The 24,122-nt window shown below is 38.8% G+C and overlaps 1 protein-coding gene across 2 annotated transcripts in view; it reads left to right on the top strand.

The window, feature by feature from the left end:
* Positions 1 to 20,457, top strand: part of zgc:172282 (leucine-rich repeat and fibronectin type III domain-containing protein 1-like protein) — a 141,662-nt gene extending 121,205 nt beyond the window's left edge. Inside the window, exons 9-12 of one of the 2 annotated variants that reach the window (XM_061782618.1) lie at positions 1,629 to 2,272; positions 11,548 to 11,630; positions 13,988 to 14,921; positions 19,703 to 20,457. In XM_061782618.1, the coding sequence (XP_061638602.1) occupies positions 1,629 to 2,272; positions 11,548 to 11,594 (691 nt within the window). In that variant the 3' untranslated portion in view covers positions 11,595 to 11,630; positions 13,988 to 14,921; positions 19,703 to 20,457. The remainder of the gene's footprint in view (positions 1 to 1,628; positions 2,273 to 11,547; positions 11,631 to 13,987; positions 14,922 to 19,702) is intronic. The other variant, XM_061782620.1, reaches the window with a different exon arrangement.
* Positions 20,458 to 24,122: the final 3,665 nt, after the last annotated feature.

The raw sequence follows: 24,122 nt of genomic DNA, 5'->3' as shown, positions 1-24,122 counted from the left end.
GCATATCTGACATCAAGTTATAGTTGTAGAAAACAAAAAGACAAGCGGAAACAAGGGCAAAACTGCTTTGAAGAACATATACCCCCTTTAACTAAGTCTTTCTTAATTTCCCCATAGTGATAGCATGGAAAGATTACAGAAGGAAATGGGTAATAATGAATAAGCAGTTTAATCTTATTTGAGGTGGCGCAATGCAGAATGATTTGAAAATACATCAGTAAAATCTCCTCATTATTCACTACTGTATATAAAAACGTATCTTATGCCAATAAAGGGGACCCATTTTGGCTGGCTGTATGACACACAGCAGTCTCTTTATGTCAACATAAGACATGCTTGATTGAAATATGCCCAAGGAAGCGTGTTGGGGTGGTGAGAGGGTCAAACGAACATGGCATTGCAGCTGGAAATGGCTGTTCAACTTCAATTTACACACATGAGTTGACACTAAATTGTGTGCAAGACTTTCAAAATACCAGTCATTATGTCCTTTTTGGGTTCAGAGACGGGGGCTAATAAAAAGAGAGAGAAGATTATGGATTGGCTTTGTGCAACTAATATTAATGACGCCTGGCTGAGAAGGGAATATACGGATGCCATAATAATGAATGTATTAGATCCCACAGGCAGTGTGCGTACCTGAGATAACGACTTGACGATTAAAGAACTTTATTGTTGTAAACATATACATAGGACACAGGAAAGCAATTCAAGTAAATATAATTTTAATGTCTTGTTTTAGGAACTGATTCGTGAGTATACAAGCCTTATTCTTATGTGATTCATACGTTGATAGAATTTAATAGACGGGGTATTGGTTGGCAGGTATTCCATCTTTCTAGATAGAAGAAAGCATATTAGAGGGCAATAAGATTATAATTCGACACAGTCACAGCTTCCTTTGTGCTTTGGGGCTCGACAGAAAAAAAAGGGCCTTCCCCAAAACTCTGTGTGTAATGATTAAGGATCGTTAGAATATTTACACTGCGATTGGCTGGCAACCAGTTCAGGGTGTACCCCGCCTCCTGCCCGATGACAGCTGGGATAGGCTCCAGCACGCCCGCGACCCTAGTGAGGAGAAGCGGCTCAGAAAATGGATGGATGGATGGATAGAATATTTACAGAAGAACACAGATTTGCAGTATCCTGGAGTTGTCAGGTCTCCTCAGAATTTCCTCTCTATGAAACTAAAAGCAATATAGTTTGCTTTCAACGTAGTTGAAATTAGCTGACCAAGTTAAGATTATTTTTATTATTTTTCCTCACCCGCTGTGCCTCCTTTTACGTCCTCTTGCAAAACTACCCTGGATTGGATGACATTGTGTCCAAGACTTTTATCCATAAAAGTCATAATTTCATGAATGCATATTGTAGTTTATATTTTTGTCAAACTGTATGAGAGAAATGTAATTAAAAAATGTCATAACATCCATTTGAGTGCGATCTTAAATTCGCCAGATAAAATCCACACACTCACATTTGTTGGCAAGTGACAAGATTCACACTGTTGATGATAACCAGACTATAAATGAAGCTCTGATGATTTGGTTTACCTTAGCTGTTGATTGACGTACGCCTGTTTCATGTCTTATGCATTTTTTTTTTGTCTGATCTCTCTACTTTTCTAGGATGATTCCCTCCAGCACCAATGACTTCCTGGTTCGTGACCTCGCTGCTGGGAGAAGCTACGACCTGTGCGTCCTTGCCGTGTTCGACGATGTCGTCACCTCACTGACTGCAACACGTCCTCTGGGTTGCTTGTCATTCACGACAGACACAGAATTCAGCCAGTGTCAGGCATTACACAGTCACTTCTTGGGAGGGACTATGATCATCATCATCGGCGGAATTATAGTGGCTTCTGTTCTGGTTTTTATTATTATCCTGATGATAAGATACAAGGTTTATAGCCACCAAGGGACAGCCCATGGAAAAGCTGCCATTTCAACAACTGTGCCAAGACAGCAGAGCAATGGGCAAGGGGGTCAGGCCCAAGTCCTGCCTCGCTCTGCTTCAGAAATGACTGACAGTCAGGACGAGGCAGCAGTGGGCCCATCTGGGGCCGTGTCACCTTGCGACACCCTGAGAGACACTGTTGCATTGGTTGTGGAGGAGGCTAGTGGGCGCAACATCATGATACGGACTGATTCTACGGCCAATGAGGAGTTGCTCTCACCCAGTAAGGCCCGCTTCAGCTCCAGGGTGGCCATTGAGATGAAAAACAGACCGCCATCTGTCGCCAAAGAGCCCACCTCCCCCAAGGAACTGGCAGGTAGAGAGCCAACAGACAAGGAGCATAGATAGCACAGGCAAGCAGCTGAGGGCTAAACCGGCACAAGAAAAAGCGAAAGAACATACATATATAAAGACATTGGGAAGAGCTTTACAGTAAGAGATGGAGGGTGAGGAAAAAACAAGGTATTTTTTAAGAGTGTAAAATGATAATACAGTCAAAGACAAGGAAATACTATAAGCGGAGTGAGTGTGCAAGAGAATAATCAAAATAAGCCATCTTTGTGTCTTGAATCAAGGAAATTTTGGAGGAGGAAAAACTATTTGTTGAAGTACATTTACAGTCATATATTTTAGAACAAACACATGATACATAACTATTTTGTTCAAACGTTTTTTTTTTTGTTTTGGATAATCTTCTACTTCTGTATTATACCTTAAATTGATACTACTCACACAAGAACTCACACTCGTAGAATTACATACCCGTGTAGAAAAATGCTAAATTAGCCAATAGAAAAGGAAAAAATATGTTACCTTAATGTGATTTTTCATTTTAGATGACTATTTTTTGAATGACAGAAGCTGGTGGTTTCTTTTTTGACTTTGTATCGTCATCCGCGAAGGTTAAAAAAAGTAACAAGCCCATTTTGACAAAGAGTAGAAAGTAGAGACATCTGTTTTCAAATGTAGGGAGTGAATCTAAAAACTAAAAAGCATCTGAAAAATCTACAAAATCTAGTACAGTAACAAAGTATTTGTAGTTGGTGACTTTCTATCATTGAAAATAATTTGGCACATACTGTTTAAAGTTCAGCCTGTCTGTTTGTGCTGTTTTACAACCGTTTTGACTCACAGTTTAGGTTCTTCTCCCTTGAGTTATTTCTGTATAAATCCAGCCTATTTTCCTTTGAATATTCAGAACTCTAAGTACACCACTCCTGAGGAACAAAGTATAATAGGAGCAGAAACAACGCAACCGATAGGGAATACACCGCACAAACGACTGTACGTGAGAAGGAATTATGCTATGAGTGAAAATGCTAGCTGATCATGGTGGTGAAGGGATTTAAACAGTATAAAAACACTTGCTTTGTGGGAAAAATCAAGTAATGACAGCTAAAATGCAGTACAGTATGGGCTTATAAAAGAGGAGCAGAAAGGCACCATTGTGACTGTGAGTCATATTAAATAAAAGTCTTGGCCAAGATTTTTGATTCACCCATGCCACACTAACACGGAGAGATTGAAATTATTGTTGCATTTGATCAAAAAGGAAATGTTCCAGGGTGTACAAATGACTAAAGGCTAATGTTCAACATGGTCATGAACCAATTTTCTCCAGTGAAATTGGTTAAAATCCAGCTTCAGAACTATCACATCTCAGTCTTTTGAACTCATGTTTCCTCATAGATCTCTTGTGGCACTTTAATAAAGTATATAGACCTTAACTGATAGTAAATAAGTGAAAAAATGAAAATGTTCTTGTCAAAAACCATAATCTGTGCATTCCAATGCACTTAAATTTGAGAATTCCATCACATTGAGTGCAGAATGTTGCAAAATTATGGTTTTGATTATTATTGAACATGCAGGACCATGGTCTCGCAAGCCATCTCCAGTGTGTGCCAGCTCTGTGTGTGATAATAGACAGACCAATAATGTGATGTGGTTGTACCCAGAGGTGGGACCAAGTCATTGCTTTGCAAGTCACAAGTCTCAAGTCTTTGCCCTCAAGTCCCGAGTCATACACCCTGAGTTTCGAGTCCTTTCAAGTAATTTTAACAACAGAATAAAAATATATTTTCATATTTATATATTTAATTAGTATGTATAAATATTACATAACGCATTTATATATTTTAAAATCCATATGTATTTATCAAAACAAATGTGATAAACAAATGCATGGAACCTTTATAAGAAAACTAGGGGGCTAATAAAAATTTCTGCACCTTCAAAGCCAATCGTCAAGTGGGGGGGGGGGGGGGTCTAGTTTATTAGCCCATCAAAACCGTTCGATAGCACGTTTTCAGTTATTCTATGAAAATGCTATGCTATGACTTACTTTTTCTCACTTTATTTCTGACGTGACATTAAACAGACCTGTCACAAATAAGAATTTGGATCCAGTAGTGCTGCAAATAGTAATCGTGTATTCTACTGACAATTCTATCAGAATAATCAAGTATGAGGATAAAATATATTTTTGCTTGGTTATAGAGCAATTATGAATACACGAGAAAATGAGAACTTTTTACAGAATAATGAACAACCAATTGGTTTCCTCTTTTAGATAATCAACACTATTTTTCTTAAATTCACGTTGTGCATATAGCAGGAAACTGCATTTTCTTGCCTACAAACATTTCTAGTGAGGCCATTTCACACACAAATATAAAAAGTAAATATAAAAATTTATTGTGAGTATCAAAAACATAAGGCAATTCAAAAAAAGAGGAACACAAGTGTGTCATGTCATAAAGGCACAATTCTATCCAACTGTGGTATCTCAGTTGGAACACTACATAAAAGTATTATGTCAAAAAGAGGTGAAGAAGAAAAGGCCAGAAAGAAGAATCGAATAGATGTTAGCTGTGTGCTGTTCGTTCAATCGGTAAAATAAAGTGAATAAAAAAAGAAATACAAGACTGATTCTTGAGAACCCTACACTGAGTAAACCAGACCGTATTGAACAGGAAGCCCACACAGCGCACAGCCAGCCCGCCGTGTTACTATTATCGTGATCGCTCACAAGGCTAGCTGCTAATGCTAACGAAAACAAGCATACATCACATCAAGCCATGCGATTCCCACAATGCAATGTGGATTTTTTGTTGTTGTTGCAATAATTAACATCCTTATTGTTACGTGAATTGTCATTGTTGTATCTCTTTCTAGGGTTATATGTGCCATTTATATTTATACTACAGGAATATATGAAAAGTGAAAACATAATGCTTAGGACAAAGTGTAACACGATATTATTGTTATTGTTAGTTCTTATTATCTTTAAACAGTTAACACCCAGATGGGCACGCTCTTGTAAAGGAATTGAACGAGCGATCATTCTTTCACGCGCGACCTAAAGTAATGGTTTCATTAAAAATAAAATACACCATAAATCAGAAATAAATATGTCAGTTCAATAAGGTATACATTCCAAGAACCACTGTACCACTGTTAGTGTTTTTTTTTTTAAGTCAAGGGTTCAAGTCCAAGAGAAGTCACAAGTCATTGCTGTTCAAGTCGCAACTCTTGTAACATATTGTCAAAGTCGAGTCCAAAGTCGTCAAATTCATGACTCGAGTCTGACTCGAGTCCAAGTCATGTTGTCTGGTTGTACCCATCCATAGACTACAGTATACTGATGTGACCAAACTTTAATCAACAAATTGAACCCCTCCCCCATAAAAAAAAAAATATGTGACCTATGTGAGAGATAGACAGCTAGACAGACCGATGGACGGACCGAAGGACAGACAGGCAGACACTATATTGCCATAAGTATTCACTCACCCATCCAAAAAACTGAAATCAAGTGCATTCCAATCGTGTGCATTCCAACAGGTGTATAAAATCAAGCACCTAGGTATGCAGACTGTTTTTTCAAATATTTGTGAAAGAATGGGTTGCACTGAGGAGCTCTGTCAGTTCCAGCGTGGTAGCATGCCATCTGTGCAACAAGGCAAGACAAGGCAATTTTATTTATATTTTATACAAAAGGCACCTCAATGTGCTTTACATCAGTGGCGAGGCCAGTTCTATTTTGGTTGGGCTCAAACCCACCCAAATCTTGCCCACCCTATGAATTCGTCCACAAATTAATTTGAAAAACAAAAAATATATATATTTTTTGGTTGGTTATTAGAAAAACAATGTGGTGATAGTCATAGTGATGGTGATTCTGTGGTGATAGCACATGCTTTTGCATTGACAAAAAAGTAAACCTCGTGAAAATTGGTTTAGAAATGTTAAAATTATGACTTAACTCATTCACTGCCAGCCTTCCCAGTTAACATCGATATTTGACTTCTAAAGCCGTCAATGGCAGTGAATGTGTTAATTTCAATCTCCATGGATTGCCTTTGAAGGGAACATCGACCTTCCCAACATGGCTGTCACATAGGCACGTCGGGTAGCTGGGCTGCTACAGCGCGCTGGTGTACAGCCTTCATATCTATGGTCAGAACCGCTACACACATTTCCAGGTGTGTTAACGCCAATAACCAGGTCATTTCCAACCCTGACACAATCTATGAAATGACAGTTGACTACACAGCGATGCTTCAATGCCTTTATGTTATGTGTCGGCACTGACTCGGCAGGAGCTTGTATTGGTGCGTACTGCGTAGCTATTAGCTAATAAGCGAATTAGGCACTTGGCGCTATCACGAGCTAATTGAATAGCAAACATTTTTTCCCAGTGTATTTGATACGATATGAAATGTCTCCGTGAAGTATAATAAGCCAATATAGGACGTGCTCATACATGTTTTTATTGATTTATTTATTGATTTATTTAGTATGGGGCACTAAAAGTTGAAAAATTTAATTTCTAGTCAAAACAAATTAAAATTAAACACATCTCAATGTACAGTTTAAATTAAGAATCGTGTTATAGTAACTGTGTAAATACAAAACACGATAAAATACAACATGGTCATTGTTTGAGTGAAAATGACCCAAGATATATTTATATATCTCAAATGTGTCATTACAGTTCACTTTCATTTAATCATTCCTTCTTCCAAACAGTCTTGTTTCCTTTCATCACATTAGTGGTTCAGAACTGCATTATGTACCTCACACTGCCATCTATTGGCTCAGACATGCAATAGCATAGTAACAAAAGGTCACAGAGTCCTCTACTGGCCATAATAATAATTATAATAATAATAATAAAATTACAACATTTAAAAGCACTGGTCTGCTTGGAAATGCAACCCTTCACTCTGGATATGTTCTTCAGCTGTCTTTGGTTTTCAAAGACAGTAACTCCAAGTATTTACAAAAATCTATACTGATTTATTTTACTGCCAACAACAATTGCAGGGACACAACAGCCCCAATGAACAGTAGTCATCTGGGAACACTGCAAGTTATAACTGTGTGTCATCTGCATAGCTACGATGTCAACATTAGAGTTCTGCCTTTGACCAAAGGTAGATTATACAGGCTGAACAACAGGGGTCCAAGAACTGACCCTTGAGGGACTGCATATTTCATAGCCATTCGATCAGATTCAAAATGTCCAATGGTCACAACATTTCTGGACCTGAAACATTCAAAGACTGTTCCATTGAGTCTTCAACCTGTTCATCAGTATATTATGATTTACAGTACAATACAGTTCTGTACAAGTCCAAAAATAAGCATATTCTCACTCCTAAATATTTTTAATATTCAACTGTCAGCGGCATTATAACTAAATGGAAGTGATTGGGAATAACAGCAACTCAGTCACTAAGTGGGAGGCCAACTCAGTTGAGAAAGTCGGCAACTTTCTGCACAGTCAATTGCTACAGATCTCCAGCCCTCATTTGACTTTAAGAACAGTGCGAAGTGAGCTTCGTGGAATGGGTTTCCATGGCTGAACAGATGCATCCAAGTCATACATCACCATGTGCAATGAATAGCATCGGATGCAGTGGTGTAAAGCACGCCGCCACTGGAATCTAGAGCAGTGAAGATGAGTTCCCTGGGGTGACTCATCACTCTTCTTCATCTGGATATCTGATGGACAAGTCTGGGTTTGGTAGTTGACAGGAGAATGGTATTTGTCAAACTGCATTGTGCCGAGTTCTGTGGAGGGGGGGATTATGGTGTAGGGTTGTCTTTCAGGGGCTTGGCTCCTTAGTTCTCATAAAAATAAATCTGAATGCTTTATCATACCAAGAAATCTTGGACAATTACATGCTCGCAAGTTTCTGGGTACAGTTTGGGGATGCCCACTTTCTGTCCCAGCATGACTGAACCAGTGCACAAAGCAAGGTCCATAAAGTCATGGATGAGAGAATTTTATTTGGATGAATTTAACTGGCCTCAACCTGATGGAACACCTTTGGGATGAATTAGAAACTGAGAGCAAGGCCTTCTTTTCCAACAGCAGCATGTGACCTCAAAAACTCTTATAAACACATTCTTACAGTTTGTGAAAAAGCTTCCTAGAGGCGTTGAAGCTGTTATGGCTGCAAAGGATGCACCAACTTTATATTAAACCCAATAGATTATGAATGGGATGCCACTTAAATTCTTATGCAAGTCAAGGAAGCGGCACGACTACTTATGGCAATATGGCTCACAAGCTAGATTTAAATAGCAGCATGAGACTAAATGTCCTTGATAATAATAACAATACATTGTATATACTGTCCATTTTAAATAATAATAATAATAATAAATAGAACAAATAAAGAAAGTTACATTAAATAAAAAATGAGAAAAACAAATTAAATTTGTTTAAAAAAAATAATAAATAAAGCATGCACTTTAACAATTACAGTTGTTTTGTGCAAACTTAAACCTTGTAAATTATATATTTAATTTCTACCAATGTGCACACTGCAGACTAGGATCACAGAATACAAACGAATATGTCTGTTTGAAAGTTATAGGGAAAAACGAATAAAACCCTCTCTATATGCCTCCGGACCACGGTTAAAATTTTGGCCTGGATACAGTCCTGTGCAGGACTAATATAACTGTTCTATTAAGCAACTTAATCATGGGAAGAAAAGGCTATTCTAAGGCTAATAAAATTTGTTGATGACTGACTGCCTTACTCCCTGGATCCACACCCGCAGACATGCACAAAAACACTCTTTATAATTCTCAATAGTGCCATAATTATAGAATTCCACAAGAGCAGATTTTCACTAAACTAAACTCGCTCCAGTAGATTTCCACTGTAACTGCAATCTACTCAGGAAATTAGAATGAATAAATGGAGACACCATTTCACTCGTCAGGCTTAAACAGCTAAAGTTGAAATATGTTATCAGTGTCTGGTCATTGAATTAACCTCTGTGAGTGGGTTGAAATGAGGTGTCATTGAGCCTAAGATAATAACACAGAGGGGAGGGGAGATAACACAGTGGCTTAGCCATCTAGCTCAGGGAAAGTTTTGACCTTCATGAACTCTGTTGGAACAGGTGTAACAATTATAACAGTTAATTGACCTGGACACCCCTTAAATTGAGTCATACAGTCTGGGGTTGTATTGTGAGAGAATCTGCAACTATTTTTTTGAAGATTAATTGGGTGGATTAATTAAAAGTCGCTCTTATCCTTTTCACCTTTTCAACCATGTGGAGGGATCGCTGCACAAGTACTTCACTGAGTGTTTTGAGAAGTTGTTAGCGAAATACTTTTGGGTATTCATTAGAACTACAACAGGCTAGAATTTCACACAAAAAAATATGAAAGGGAATACATTTTACTGAGTAACTGAGCATTGTGGCGCTACCACTTGCACAAAACAACTACAGTATTTTCTTAATTGCCCTAATTCTCTTCTAACCCAAACTGACTGAAGACTGTCAGTCAAAATAACATCCGTCCATCCATCAATTTTCTGTACCGCTTATCCTCACTGGGTTCGCGGGCGTCCTGGAGCCTATCCCAGCTGTCTTCGGGCGACAGGCGGGGTATACCCTGAACTTGGTCGCCAGCCAATCGTGTGGCACATATAAACAAACAACCATTCGCACTCACATTCACACCTATGGGCAATTTAGAGTCTTCAATCAACCTACCATGCATGTTTTTGGGATGTGGGAGGAAACCGGAGTACCCGGAGAAAACCCACGCAGGCACGGGGAGAACATGCAAACTCCACACAGGCGGGGCCGGGATTTGAACCCTGGTCCTCAGAACTGTGAGGCAGATGTGCTAACCAGTCTACCACCGTGCCGCCCAAGCTAACATCCAACAAGCCGTATGCACGCTACAGACAACTGTAACAATAATTTGGGTACTCTGCAAATCAAACAAGTAACAGGTGTCCTTTTGTGTTCCTTGCTTCGCTTTGCTTCCGCATTCACTGTGTGGCACTTCTAGGGCAAATCGTGTTGAGGAGTGATGCTCAAATGTGTCTGACGAGAAACATTTAGGTTTCTCGGGGTGTAAGATAGGCCTGTGATACATTTCACTGCTTGCTGCATTGCAGCGGCAGGAAACATTGATCTGATCAGAGGGAGCTGCAGTCAGAGTGGTTAAAGAACACAGCGTGTGACAGAAACAAAGAGAGACCCCCATTAAAGGCCCCCAGTTGTCAGAAATGATACCCAACATGGGAGAAGAGGCACATTGTGATATTTTAGTTTGTTTCGGTGTTCATGGAGTGTAAACACAAGTATAACAGTCGAAACACAAGTATCGGTGCTTTTTTCTCAGATTAAGTTTCATGATAATTATTATCAAGACTTCAAATGACTTTAAGTAACACTTTAATTAGTCATCCTCCATGAACCTGAAAGTAGCCTACTATATAACAAATAGATGGACAAACTAACACATACAGGAAAACATACTCCGCAATATTCAGCCTGAATATTAAAAAAATATAGATGGTATAATGTGAACCACAGATTGCAGTAAAATCTTGACACACGATTAATTGAGTTAATTGTTTCGCATTTAAGATCAGTGAACCAAATGGAACATCTGTTCATAGTATGTGTTGAATGTGTTTAATACTAGGACGGCAATCCATTCACACAAGCTTTAACTGGGGACAATGAACAGCTTGCTCTGTGTAATCCCTCATGTTTAAAGGGTTAAAAATTCCCCCCGGGAAGTCAATGTAATGTTCTCATAAGTGGAGTGGAAATCTGTGTGTGCACAAAAACTCAGGGTCAGCCACCAAAACCCTGCAGGTCTGTGAATGCATTTCGGAGAGGTGATGTGTGAGGTTTAACCGCCTTAAGCAAGGGCAACAGTGCACACTCTCGCAAGGTTAGCCAAGATAGGAAAATAGTTAATTTCTACACAAGGATGTGTTGGAGTTTTTGTGAAAAGCAACGTGTGTTATCCCTAAGGCCCACCCTTGACCTTGTAACCTGTCTTTCCTCTGTGCCCTTAAAAATACCACCACTCCTTTTATGTCAACCCTCATGCCTGGCTTCATTCTTGTTTGCCATCTGTGTCTCTCTGAATGCATCTCCCTGCTTGCACCACCTGCTGTGTTTTCCATTCTCCTCCTGTCACTTACTCTTGATTTCCCTCTCTGGATTTTTCACCGTTTTCTCGCTTGTTGTCTCTGCTGCTGATTCCTTCTCTCTTTCTCCATGTCTCCAATGCTTCCACCGGCAGATGAAGGACAGCCTCGTAGTGTCGAGTGGAGACATTTTAAGATCTGACTGTCTTCTGGCCTCACAATGAGATGGCTCCAAAGAGTAATGATTGACATGATTTTTAGCATCCCCTGAGTCTCCTCCAATTATTGTAGAATATAGTCTCCGTCTGACCCAAAAGTTTCTATCTTACCCTTTTGTGAATGGCTATTTTTCACATTTTACACATATAATTTAGGTATGATGTGATCAGGTTTTGAGGCATCACTCCGCACGTAAATACCCACAGTTCACTTCATCTCTCCATTTGTAGCTTGTTTCCATCACAAGGTGTGTTAGCATGTTGGTGATAGCTGTGTTAGCTAGGAAAATAATGTCAAACACTGTAGCAGACTAATCCATTCAACAAAAAAAGAAGAATATGATGTAATCAAACAAAACAAAACAATGGAAAATTTAAAATGTAAAATTGTAAATTCTTCTTGGAATGTGACTGTTTGTTACATAAATGCAGAGTTGCCTTTAGATGAGATAATTTTTCAAGATACAAGGCAACATCCAGCCAATTTTTTTGCTTTGACTTGCGAACTCAAACTTGAGATACAAGCGCTGTATGGTGCCAGTGAATTCAATTCAACTCAATTCATAATAAGCAGCAGTTTGACAAACATTGAACAAGTCATCAAAGATAAATACACATTTTTTCTTTCAGCCAACCACATACATGACATAAGCACTTAAAAAGTGCTGTTTAGCTTAATGCTAGCAAACAATGCAAAACACCACTGACATGCTAATGATTAACATCAATAGTTGCGGTTTTATAAGCGACAGATATTTGAACACACATGATGGAGCAACACATACAAGATAATCTAACAATACTCACACGCATATATCCTTTATACTATAGCCTCTATGAAAAATTATAACTATTACAGCAACTTACTGAGTAGTTGTAATGTCGAAGAAGTCTCTTCTTTGTTTGTGTCTGCATGACTCTGCCGCTTCTCCTCACTAGGGTCGCGGGCGTGCTGGAGCCTATCCCAGCTGTCATCGGGCAGGAGGCGGTGTACACCCTGAACTGGTTGCCAGCCAATCGCAGGGCACATACAAACAAACAACCATTCGCACTCACATTCACACCTAGGGGCAATTTAGAGATTTCAATTAACCTACCATGCATGTTTTTGGGATGTGGGAGGAAACCGGAGTGCCCGGAGAAAACCCACGCAGGCACGGGGAGAACATGCAAACTCCACACAGGCGGGGCCGGGGATTGAACCCCGGTCCTCAGAACTGTGAGGCTGACGCTCTAACTAGTCGTCCACCGTGCCGCCTTGCCTCAAAGCCATGAAAATCAAAATAAACAAAACAAGATAAAACTAGAGGGTCATAATATCTCAGTGAATTGTTGCTGTCATGCACGCTACCCGTGCAGCCTTTTCTTTAGTCTGTTGGTTCCACCTTTGTTTCCTTTGCTCATCTCCTCCATGTGTCCATCTTTCACAGTCTTTTTCAACATTTTTTTTAAATATAATTGCTCCTGTTTTCGGTTCATAACTTTCTACCTATTGTATATTTTCGCTAGCAGTGCCACTTGTACCTAATTCTTAATCGTATATGACTTCTTGTACCGCTCTCCATGAAATTAATATTTGTCCTTTCCATCCATCTCATTGCAACACACTGCCTTATGTTATCTGTGTAGGTTTTTTTTTTTTTTTTTTTTTTTTTTTCACCTGCATTACCAGAGTGATGGAGGTAAGGATGGGAGCGGTCAGATGGAGGGGCTTGTTGGGAAGATGTTGACACGTAAGTCGGCACAGCTGTGCTGAGGTTGCGATGGATGAATACAGTTGGGTGGTCGTTGCGAATACCCTGCTTCATTCTTTAACTGAGACTAAAACCACCAGCGTTACATAAACGCTGGTCGAAGATATTCCTTCTGACAAATGTAGTTAAGAATGTTCTCCTGACAAAATGCACACGTTACAAATAACATATGTTGCAATAACCTGCCAGAGAAAAGGACGGCTTCATCCATCTCAAAGATATTGCACTCCCTTCCTTTGTTGCTCTACGTCAACAAACCAATACTGTGTTATTAAGTATTATTATGTGTTAATACTATTATATATATATATATATATATATATATATATTTATTTTTTAGTTTTATTTTTCCATATGGACCACACCCTAAAGTATGACTGAAATGTATCCATCCCACATATTGCAAATCCTGGTAGATTTAGCTAACCATGCCTCTGCTCTGTTGCTGTGTGCCAAATCCTTCGCTTTCTATTTCCCTTTATCCAAACGATTTCTTTTCAAGGTACCCTATTGCATGTAAGTGTTTCCTTTGGGAGTTCAACTGATTCCAGTCCTTACACACACACAAAAATTGGTTTCCAAAGTTCACATCTAATGGTTGTATTTTCTTCTCTGTTTTCTAGAACCCTGAAGTTTTTGTTCCGTGTGGTTGAACTGAAAAGAAGACATTACCACCATGGGGAACAAGACAAAACCAAGAAGAAACCACCCCTGTCTGTTTAGCTTGCTTCCTGTACCCATTGTTGTGTTGCCATCTGGTTTACCTTTTTCTAATTATCCCGGTTCTCATTTCTGGATTGGATTACCATCTCAGTGCTTGCCAATGGTGACTGACCAGTTCCTGAAAGATCCACCTGTTAGTATGATCATCATGATCACCACTAATGGAATACATTTTACAATCATGAACGCAGCAATCTCCTTATTTAAGAAAAAATACAAGACACAGTCAAAGTTGATGCTGCGGACTACAGTGAATAGTTTAAAAAAACAACAACAGAAAAGCATACAAATATGTCGTGACATAAAATGCATATCCTGTAAAGGATCTCCTCTCCAATTGGACAATTACCGAGTTGATGAGGAAAGTAGACTGGCTGCATTTAGAATTTCCTTCGACTTGGATCTACAAATGCTGACCACTGGTGTTTTGGATGTAAAAACTGCTCATACATTAATAGCCCAGATTGCAGCTAACATTAGGAGCACTGACAGTCAACATGTATTCCTTCTATATAATCACGTGGTGAAATGCAACTTTGTAAAAGGAAGATGAGCCGCTGTGAAATGGATTTTAACTTTGACACAACCCTTGCATACAGTGGTTCATTCTGGACAATTCATATCTGAAGCGTAATGATTTGACTCTCAGAGAAAGATGAGCCTTGCCTGGGTTCTGGATGTGAATTCCAAATGTTCTGTCACTAGTCTTGCACAGACTAAGCTGGACTAGACCAAGCGGACCATCTTTTGTACCAGTCTAAAAATTTCCACTGGATTGGACCGCCAAGGACCTCAAACACTCCCTTGCAACTTTCTGGGTCCCCTTTAATCCAGGTGAGTAATATTCAAATTAGCCCATTAACCCAAGCAGACAAGCAGCCAACTGAGAAGTCGTGTCACCCAAAGACCGAGGCGTCTTAATTAGTGTTACATACCCACTGACAGTCACCCCGGCCTTACACCAACTGTGGCTCCTGCTCCAAGACACACTACACTTGCCTTTGTGTCCTGCTACGGTGATTGGATGGGTGCTGGTTAAATGCTGTCTAATTGCTGTCAGCTAGACAATTAGAGAGTCACTTTTGCTAAACAAAGTGTTTTCTTATTACACTTGCCTGACGATATCTCAACGGGCAACAAGAAACGCGTCACACCCTCTTGTTTAGCTCTTTTGGTATCTGACTCACGTGGATTTCACAGTCTCTTCCCTTTCTCTATCTCCACACTTCTTGTCCATCAGATGTCTTGTTCTTAAATATATTTTCGTCGTCTTGCACATGACAATTTGGGTCTGGAAAATGGTGTAGCTTGATTATTGGTCACAAGCTTTGTCAATGCACAATGGTATCAGCTGCATGTTTTTGGTCACGAAAACAAATTGTGACACACTAACTGTAAGAAAGGTGGATATGGCTGTACAGTATGCTCAAATATTCTTGTGAAAGACCTGATATATGCGCATCACACACACATGATTATTTTTTTTTATACAGTATATATTTCTTAACAATTAAGGCAAATTTGTATCACAAATTTAAAAAAATCATATTTCAGACACGTGGCCTGTTTGCAACATAAAACAATTTTTTTTTGTTGACCTGTGCTGTTCATGTGTTCGCATACTAATACACATACACTTTTTTCGACTTTCAACTGTAAGCTTATCCTTATTTCATCCCTATCTTTATCCATGTATTCATTCTTCTATTTTGTAACAGCAAGCGTACAATCAATCTAATTGATCTTTTAGCTTTTCACCAACAAAATACCTCTTATTTTGATATTGAAAAAATAAAGATCAATGAGATTGATTTTACCATGTGGCCAAGTCAAGCACTACTGACAGAAAACATTGCAAGTGAAGCAGATCGTTTTCTCCATTTGACTTACTTTTAATAATACTAATACAACATTTATTTAAATTACTATTGACTATATAGTCACATTTAAAAATATATATATATATTTGAACCACTTTACAAAAACACATTATCATGAACTGTCTGAACATCCCAAGACTTAATTACATCCCTCAAGCTGCTGTGCATGTCACCTGCTGGTTGTTCCCACCTCACTGCTCCCCCCTATGCCACCACCCCATTCCTCGTGTCCATCCTGTTTAGTTGTCATAAAAGGTATGCAGTATTCAGAGCTAGTCTGAGTCATAATGATCACACATGGTTGCTAGAAAAGATTTTGATAAGGTTAAAAACATGTTTGAAATGAAATATATTACTGATGGATTCTCTAATCCCCTCCCCCCAATAACGCTCTTAAAAATAGTTGGAAGAAGAAGAAGGAGAATTTCAAACATACAGGGCGATAGTTCTGATTGCGTAGGTGGTAATATCATCAAGACACAGTTTGTGCCGTGTCTTGTCTGTTAATTTAAGTTTACAGTTGATTGCCGCACAGTCTGATTCCACTCAGTTTGATATCCTCCATCTGTGAAAATTGCACTGCAACATGCAAAAGCACCCCCTCGTTGCCGTTCAGTCTAGTTCTTTAGCCATTGGATAAAGACATTGGAGTCATGTGTCGTTATCGCAACGTAAATGTAGAGGAAATGCATTCGCTGCGTGTGGGATGATTGGCAATACTGTACAACATGACACATCCCGTGGCTGAAGAGGCTCTGATGAGGATACATGTGCCCATGCATACATTACTGAGTTTTTACACAAACAGGCGCCCTAGTCACTTGGATGTGCCCTGGCTTGTACAAACATACAAATAACAATGGGCTCTGTGGCCTGCAGTGGTAACACATCGTTTTCCATGCATGTGTTCACCAGCAACTATCTAACCTGAGTTGATGCCACACTAGAGCATAATGACACCCGAGGTAAGGTGGGGAGGGAAAAGACAGGGGAAATTAAAATAATGTTTACAATGCCTTTACCACCGGGGTAATAATATTTCTGGGGAAATTAACAAATATACAACACAAACCAACAAAGGAAAAAAATCGCTTAGCCAAGGGCAAACAATAACGTCAAAATGTAGATTTCTTCCTAGGTTGATATTGCATGTAATGGAAACCGAGAAAGTAGGAAAGAATTAAATGAATAAATAAAAAACTGAAACAGGTTGAAAGAGGCTCATTTACAAACTATGCACACAAAGTTGCTCCCCTGGTACGACATCTATGTATTATACATGTACTGTACACATGTTCCAGTGCTATCTTATCGTGAAATGTGGCTTTATGGATTGAACTGTATTGCTGAGGAGTAGAATATGGGCGGAAAGCTGAACATGATAGGCAGCTTTGTTTAATGGAATTACGGGAAAGGGGGGATAGAAAAAAGGAGGATTATAGAAAGGGGAGGAGAGCAGGAAATATGCAGCAAAGAGTAACCAAGGAGGGAATAAGATAAGGCTGCGAAGAATAGAAGAAACAAGGAGCTTTGTGGCTCAGATGAGGTGAGGACGAATGTGCGTTGTTCTATTGTGATATTAGATACTGCACATTCAGTTCCGGTAACATAAATGACATAATACATACAGTAAATGTTTAAAGATTATGTACAGTCTAGCATTTAATTAATATCATGTATATACACTGTATATGTAAATATGTTCACTTAAAATATGACCAGCCACTGGGAAAAACATGTAACCCATCCAGGGGGGAAAAAAATAAAGAAAATTCAAAATCATCCTACAGCGACCTTGAAACAAAATGCAAATTGTATTCATATTGTTACTCAATACAAGTATTGAGTAATAAAAGCCACTGAGTTTGAAAGGTCTGCATTTTCTATATGCAAGCATTTCACCACCATTGGGTTTTGTTATGGGAAATAAGTGCTTATATCATGTAGCACATCCTACAAAATGCAACAATTTTAAAGACCTTCTCAATATCCTTTCTTAATATGATGTTCCGTGATCTTGCTTATTACTGATACTCACGATTTGCGATTGGAAGGTTAACACTTATGCTGACGCTGTGTATTTCCTTATGCGCACGGTAAAATGATGAGGAGATTGCAGTGTGCAGCATTTGGAAATGGAGTGTCAGAATGCTCACATGCTCTCTAGTGTCCTATTGGTTTGGCAAATTTAGCGTGTTAGGCAAATATTGGTGGGTATTTGTGTTATTTATAATGCCATGCTGAATTGGGCCATAAGGAAATTAGGTGTACCTGTTCTTGTTAGTGTCTCTTTTTTGGCTGTATGATATAATTTGTTAGAGCTTTCAGAATTGGACAGATTTCAAGTATGATAATGCCAAAATACCTGGGAAATTAAAACATCATGATAATATCTCCCTGGTGCTGTTACAGGAAAGACCAGTAAGGCTGAAGATTAGAAAGACAGGAAGGTGTAAACTGTGAGGGAGAGAGATTGTAGACAATCCTGGATGGACCTTGGATGAGAAAGCGACTACGGACACATAAAAGAAGACAACGTACAGTCTCAAAAACGATGATATGTAATTAAAGACCCAGGCAGATTCTGGCAGTATTACTGGGAAAAACAAATATATTGTCTGGCGAGAAGATGAGTCAAGATGGACTGAGCTCTTAGAAATTGTTTCCTAGCAATGGGAAATGTGAATTGGAACTTTGTGACGTGATTGAAGAGATTGTGGCCAGTGAAGCAACTCTGCTAAATCATGGCAGCAATGCAGAGCAGATATTTTTGCGGCTTCGGTGAGAATGCTAATCAATGAAGAAAGGGCAAAAATTAAGCAAGGTCCAGAGGGAAAAAGTAGAAATAATTGATTTTTGTAAAAGGAACATTTTATTTCATTCTAAGTGTCTACATTCTCTTATGTACAGTAAATATCAATGCACAGATGTCTGAGCATCAACAGGATTGGTTGAATTTACTGTCCGACATCAATTTCTCAATGCCAAAGAACACAGTTTCGCATGATTCATGCCATGGACATAAGCACATATGTGGTGTAAATGGATTGTTGTTGTCTTTCATATTTTATTCTGGTTTCATTAATCCGTTCATATGCTGTTCTGTACATGCAGTGTTGGAAAGATTACTTTGGAAACGCAATTGGTTACAATTACAAGTTACGCATTTGAAACAGTAATAGTAATGTAACTATTTTCAATTACTTTCTCGAAGTAATATAAATAATTACATTTAATTCCAATTAGATTACTTTTCTTAATTTTGAAGTAATGCATCAACAGAACCTTGGATGTTTCCTCGAAGAAAAGTGAAATAAAACCCTAGTAACCTTTTCCAAATCTCGGAGGGGGTTGGTGGGAATAATAAATTGAGCTTTTGCGGCTATTTTTCAAATGTAACTAACATTTCCAAAAGCAACTGTAATTTAACTAAGCATTTTCTCCCAGTAATGTAATCGATTACAATTACAAATATTTTGTAATTAGATTACATAATCTCTTTACATGTAATTAGTTACTCCCCAACAATGTATGTTTCTGTTCATTACATTTATTTTCATTGTGTGTCATCATACAGACACCCTCACACACACACAAGCACATGCACACTGCGTCAAGTTATCATTAACATTATTATTATTCAAAAGCATTTTTTGTGGGGACCAAAACATGTACCCTGGATTAAATGACAGAACAATATTCATTTATTTATAAATATTATTTTTCTCTTTTCAGGCCCAGATCTGTCATATCTGAAGAAAAAAAGCACAGTTCTCCTTGACAACAAAAAGAGATGAAAACAGCAGTGCATCAGTGTCAGTCATCTATCATCATTCTTTTTAACCTTTAGCCTCACTGTCATTCAGTGTTGTTGAATATTTTCATGTGCAGAACAAATATGGTATGCGAGTATATTGACAGCAAATTGTTTACAGCATTGTTTGCGGTAGGTCTCGGCTCCATTTACATCACGATCGCATCGTTATTGTCACCATGGATTGGAGTGTGTGCCCAGCATGAATTACCTAACATCTCATCATAAGTTTCATTTGATTCCTCTGGAGAGTTTTCCATTTGTGTATCTTGGAACACGCCGCATGATCCACCTGATTATCACTTTAATCTTCCTCACGCTTTGGCCCATGCAGGTGGAATTCAGGATGAATAAGTACTGTTTCTGATATGTACCACCCATGTCTGTCTCCATTGAAATTATGTTCATTAGAGTTATGATCCCCATCATTTCAGATTATTTTGGAAGAATACCTGCTCCAGAAGGAAAACTGTGATTCTTTTAACCTCTTGCGGAAGAGACTCACCCACATTCTTCCTTACCAACACACGTTCCTTCTGTGTATGCTTTTTTTCTCCTTTGGTCTCTATCTTTTGTATGTGTATATAAAGCAATTTCAAATCTTATAGTTTTGTACATGTACTTTTTATGGTGTGTGAATATTTTAATTAAAAAAAAAGAAGTGTGGATTTTCCAACTGAGTAGCTGCTTGCCTTGTTTTTGTTGTTGTTGTTGATTGTGTGTTTACTGTAGGTCTGTTTTTCCCTGCTGCAAAGAAATATTTTTGGGACATTTTATTGGGCTGTAAAATTTTTGGATGATTAAGTAAATTTGGCTGGCGACCACTTCAGGGTGTAACCCGCCTCTCGTCCGAAGATAGCTGGGATAGGCTCCAGCACGCCCGCGACCCGAGTGAGGAAAAGCGGTACAAAAAAAATACTTCAAACTTTAATGGGACATATTTTACCAAACCAATTTGTTCTAGTATTTGGGATTTAATATTGTCTCTAGGGTGCCTCAGTAAGCATGTGGAATATGAATTAAAATCTGGCACGCATTCCTGAGTCCCAGACGTTTTTCTGCCGATAGGTCAGGTCATTCGAATTTCTCGAGCTTATCTACGTCACTAGCGAAGAGCTCTGCCTTCCCTTTCAACTCCCGAGCCAGCGCTGTCAACATAACAAACACGTGTGCTCTTACAAGTGAGTCTTCTGCACGGAGGCAAACAATCAGAGAAAAGGGGTGGTCTTACCCAAATATGGACAAAGCGGATACAAAACTGGGTCAAACAGAAGTAGCTGTCAGAGGGCCCTTTTCTGGACACTCATATGACAAAAACAAGTGTTTTGTTTTTGAAAGGAATTGACACGTTTACGCTTTTACAAGTCCATGTTACAGAGTCACTCTATAGAGGTCTAAATAGCCAAAATATGGGACCGTTCAGATATCCTTTAATGGGAAAGAAAACGAAAATGAGGCTCGACTCAATTTGCCAACACTTTGTACTTACTTTATACTTATCAGCCACATCATTACGTTGAGCAGAATCACTCACAAAGCATCCATCCATCCATCCATTTTCTGAGCCGCTTCTCCTCACTAGGGTCGCGGGCGTGCTGGAGCCTATCCCAGCTATCATCGGGCAGGAGGCGGGGTACACCCTGAACTGGTTGCCAGCCAATCGCAGGGCACACATAAACAAACAACCATTTGCACTCACATTAACACACGCAATTTAGAGATTTCAATTAACCTACCATGCATGTTTTTGGGATGTGGGAGGAAACCGGAGTTCCCGGAGAAAACCCATGCAGGCACGGGGAGAACATGCAAACTCCACAAAGGCGAGGCCGGGGATTGAACCCCGCACCTCAGAACTGTGAGGCAGACGGTCTAACCAGTCGTTCACTGTGCCATTCACAAAGCAGTAGTCACAATATTAAGACAGTTCATAAAATAGTAACCTAATTTTTCATCTTTTGTCGGTTAAAATTGACAATACGTACTTCCTTGTTATTGAACATGACGCTGAGTCACATGTGTTCCTCATTATCTTCCTCACAGGTGCTAATGACGACAGTGAACATAGCCTATCTGTCTACAATAGCTCCCTCCTGCTCCTATTATCTTCTCCTCCTCTCATCAATTCCCCCCAGGCCCTCTTGTGCTTCTACTTCATTCTTCCTCATCTCTCACCCCCTTCCATTTCTTCATGACTTTAATACTCAGTTAGTGTGACAATACACAACTCCATTCGACTCCATTCCTCAGTTCTGTGTTCCTAAGTTTGTGGCAGCCTGCCAGCACTAGATCAGCTCCCTGCCACATTTGCCTTCTTTAACTGTCTTTATTTTGAACGGCAGTTTCTATTTTTTTTTTTCATACTTAAAATAACAGTAAGTATCATTTATTGTTGCTCATGGCACTGCCTACAATTATCAAGTATCATTTTGTAACCACCTTTAACAGTATAAATAGACAGCAATAAATTATGCAAAATGATGTGAAGTTAGTTAGATATTAAGCAGATAGAAAGAAAAGGATTGTGCTATATTAGTTGGGGGGGGGCAGGGGATGAGGGAATGTAAACATGGGGCCTTGAGTTTGACACCTGTGCGCTCCTTTGCAAGCTTCATTTTTTATGATACTGGTGGGAAAACAGGCTAGCTTCCAGAAGTGCAGGCAGGAATTTCATAATGAGGTTGATTTCTTTGGAGGAGGCAGGAAACAATGCAAATAATATGACAGGCATGACACAGAACAGTAACAATCAATGCAGGTGGTAGTGATATGACAAACACTTGAACTGGGGAGCTGTATGCTTATGCAATGCATCCCAGTGTGTAGACCCAATAAGATTGGAAAAACATCATGTGCCCGAAAAGAGATCAAACACAGGAAATCAAACTAAAACTAATTTACAAGTCCAATGCCGCACTGGGTCTGTTATATCGTTGAGGACTGTAGTTTCTGATGCTGTGTTGATGTCTACATGGGTGGAATCCACCCAACTTGATTTTGAATTTTTTTGGGCAAGTTTTTTCAGGGCATGAAATGTTTTTTTTTTAGAAAAAAAACTATGTGTGAAACAGATTTTATTCTAAATACTCTCAATCTTGGTAGCAGTCAAATATTTAATTGACCTACTTGTCATCGCAGATAGCGAGTCTATTTCAGGAGAGTGAAATCAACCAAGCAGTGTTACATTCCGTCAGACCATAAACAAGGCGAAATAAAGTTATTTCCCCACAATGATTCAATAGATCAAAAAGATATGTGCATTGAGGTCAGTGGCTGGTGAGGGACAGACTTTTAGATATGAATGAACCCAACCAAGTACAAGTAACTTAAATTTACCATTTCATTTGTCCCTTGCACATTGACTACTGGTAATCTGTTATATCACATTTCAGCATCCAGTTTAAGATAAATAATTGGATGCATACAGAATAACAATTTTTGCAACCCTAAACCAAACCAAATACACAATACACCAGAATGAAGAGTACAAAAAAGGTCCGAAGCATTCTACTTTTAAATGATTTTACTCTATTCTAATTTGGCACATTTTTTTATCGTATTGCATATAAATGGATCATTTGGGAACTTGCATAAAGTAAATATCTTTCACTGATTAGACAACATGAACAGTTGACATTTTTTTCAAATCACTAATGCGTTTCTATGGAACACAATGTCTTTTTTCTTTTGTCCCCAATCCAAACATAGCATTGTACTCATTATTCTTGGCATTTTGGGACTATCAGATGCTTCCAATTTAGTTGAAAAATTGCACACCAAAGAAAGACAAGTTAATTTATTAAAAAAATTAATGCATATAATAATTTCCCATTGCTGTGCCCTGTGATTGGCTGGCGACCAGTTCAGCGTGTACCCCGCCTCTCGCCCAAAGATTGCTGGGATAGGCTCCAGCACGCCTGTGACCCGAGTGAGGATAAGCAGTACAGAAAATGGATGGATGGATGAATTTCCCACTGGAATAATAAAAAAATACATTTTTAAACATTTTTTTTGTGTAATTTTCTTCTAAATGGTTTCTAACCCTAGCCTTTCCATACAAAACTTTAACCGTCACTCCTGAAAGTAGCATTATTAATTGTTTACAGATGAATCATGAACAAACTTGATTGATGAATGAGGATTAAAACATTAGCAAAATCACCCTTAACACATACAAATCCTAACATTTTTCAGACGTATATTTACAGTATAAGGGCATCACATGCTGGTTTACATTTTTCTAATCTCTCGAGATAAGCGGAAAAACTGCTCTCTAGACTGGTTTTTAATCTAAGGCTGGAGGAACACCACAATAACTCATCAACTCGAGTTCAACTAATT

This window comes from Phyllopteryx taeniolatus, chromosome 8, assembly GCF_024500385.1.
Source record: "Phyllopteryx taeniolatus isolate TA_2022b chromosome 8, UOR_Ptae_1.2, whole genome shotgun sequence".
In the NCBI taxonomy this organism is placed as follows: domain Eukaryota; kingdom Metazoa; phylum Chordata; class Actinopteri; order Syngnathiformes; family Syngnathidae; genus Phyllopteryx; species Phyllopteryx taeniolatus.
The sequence above is the reverse complement of the archived record's forward strand: the minus strand, read 5'-3'. Positions and strand labels throughout refer to the sequence as shown.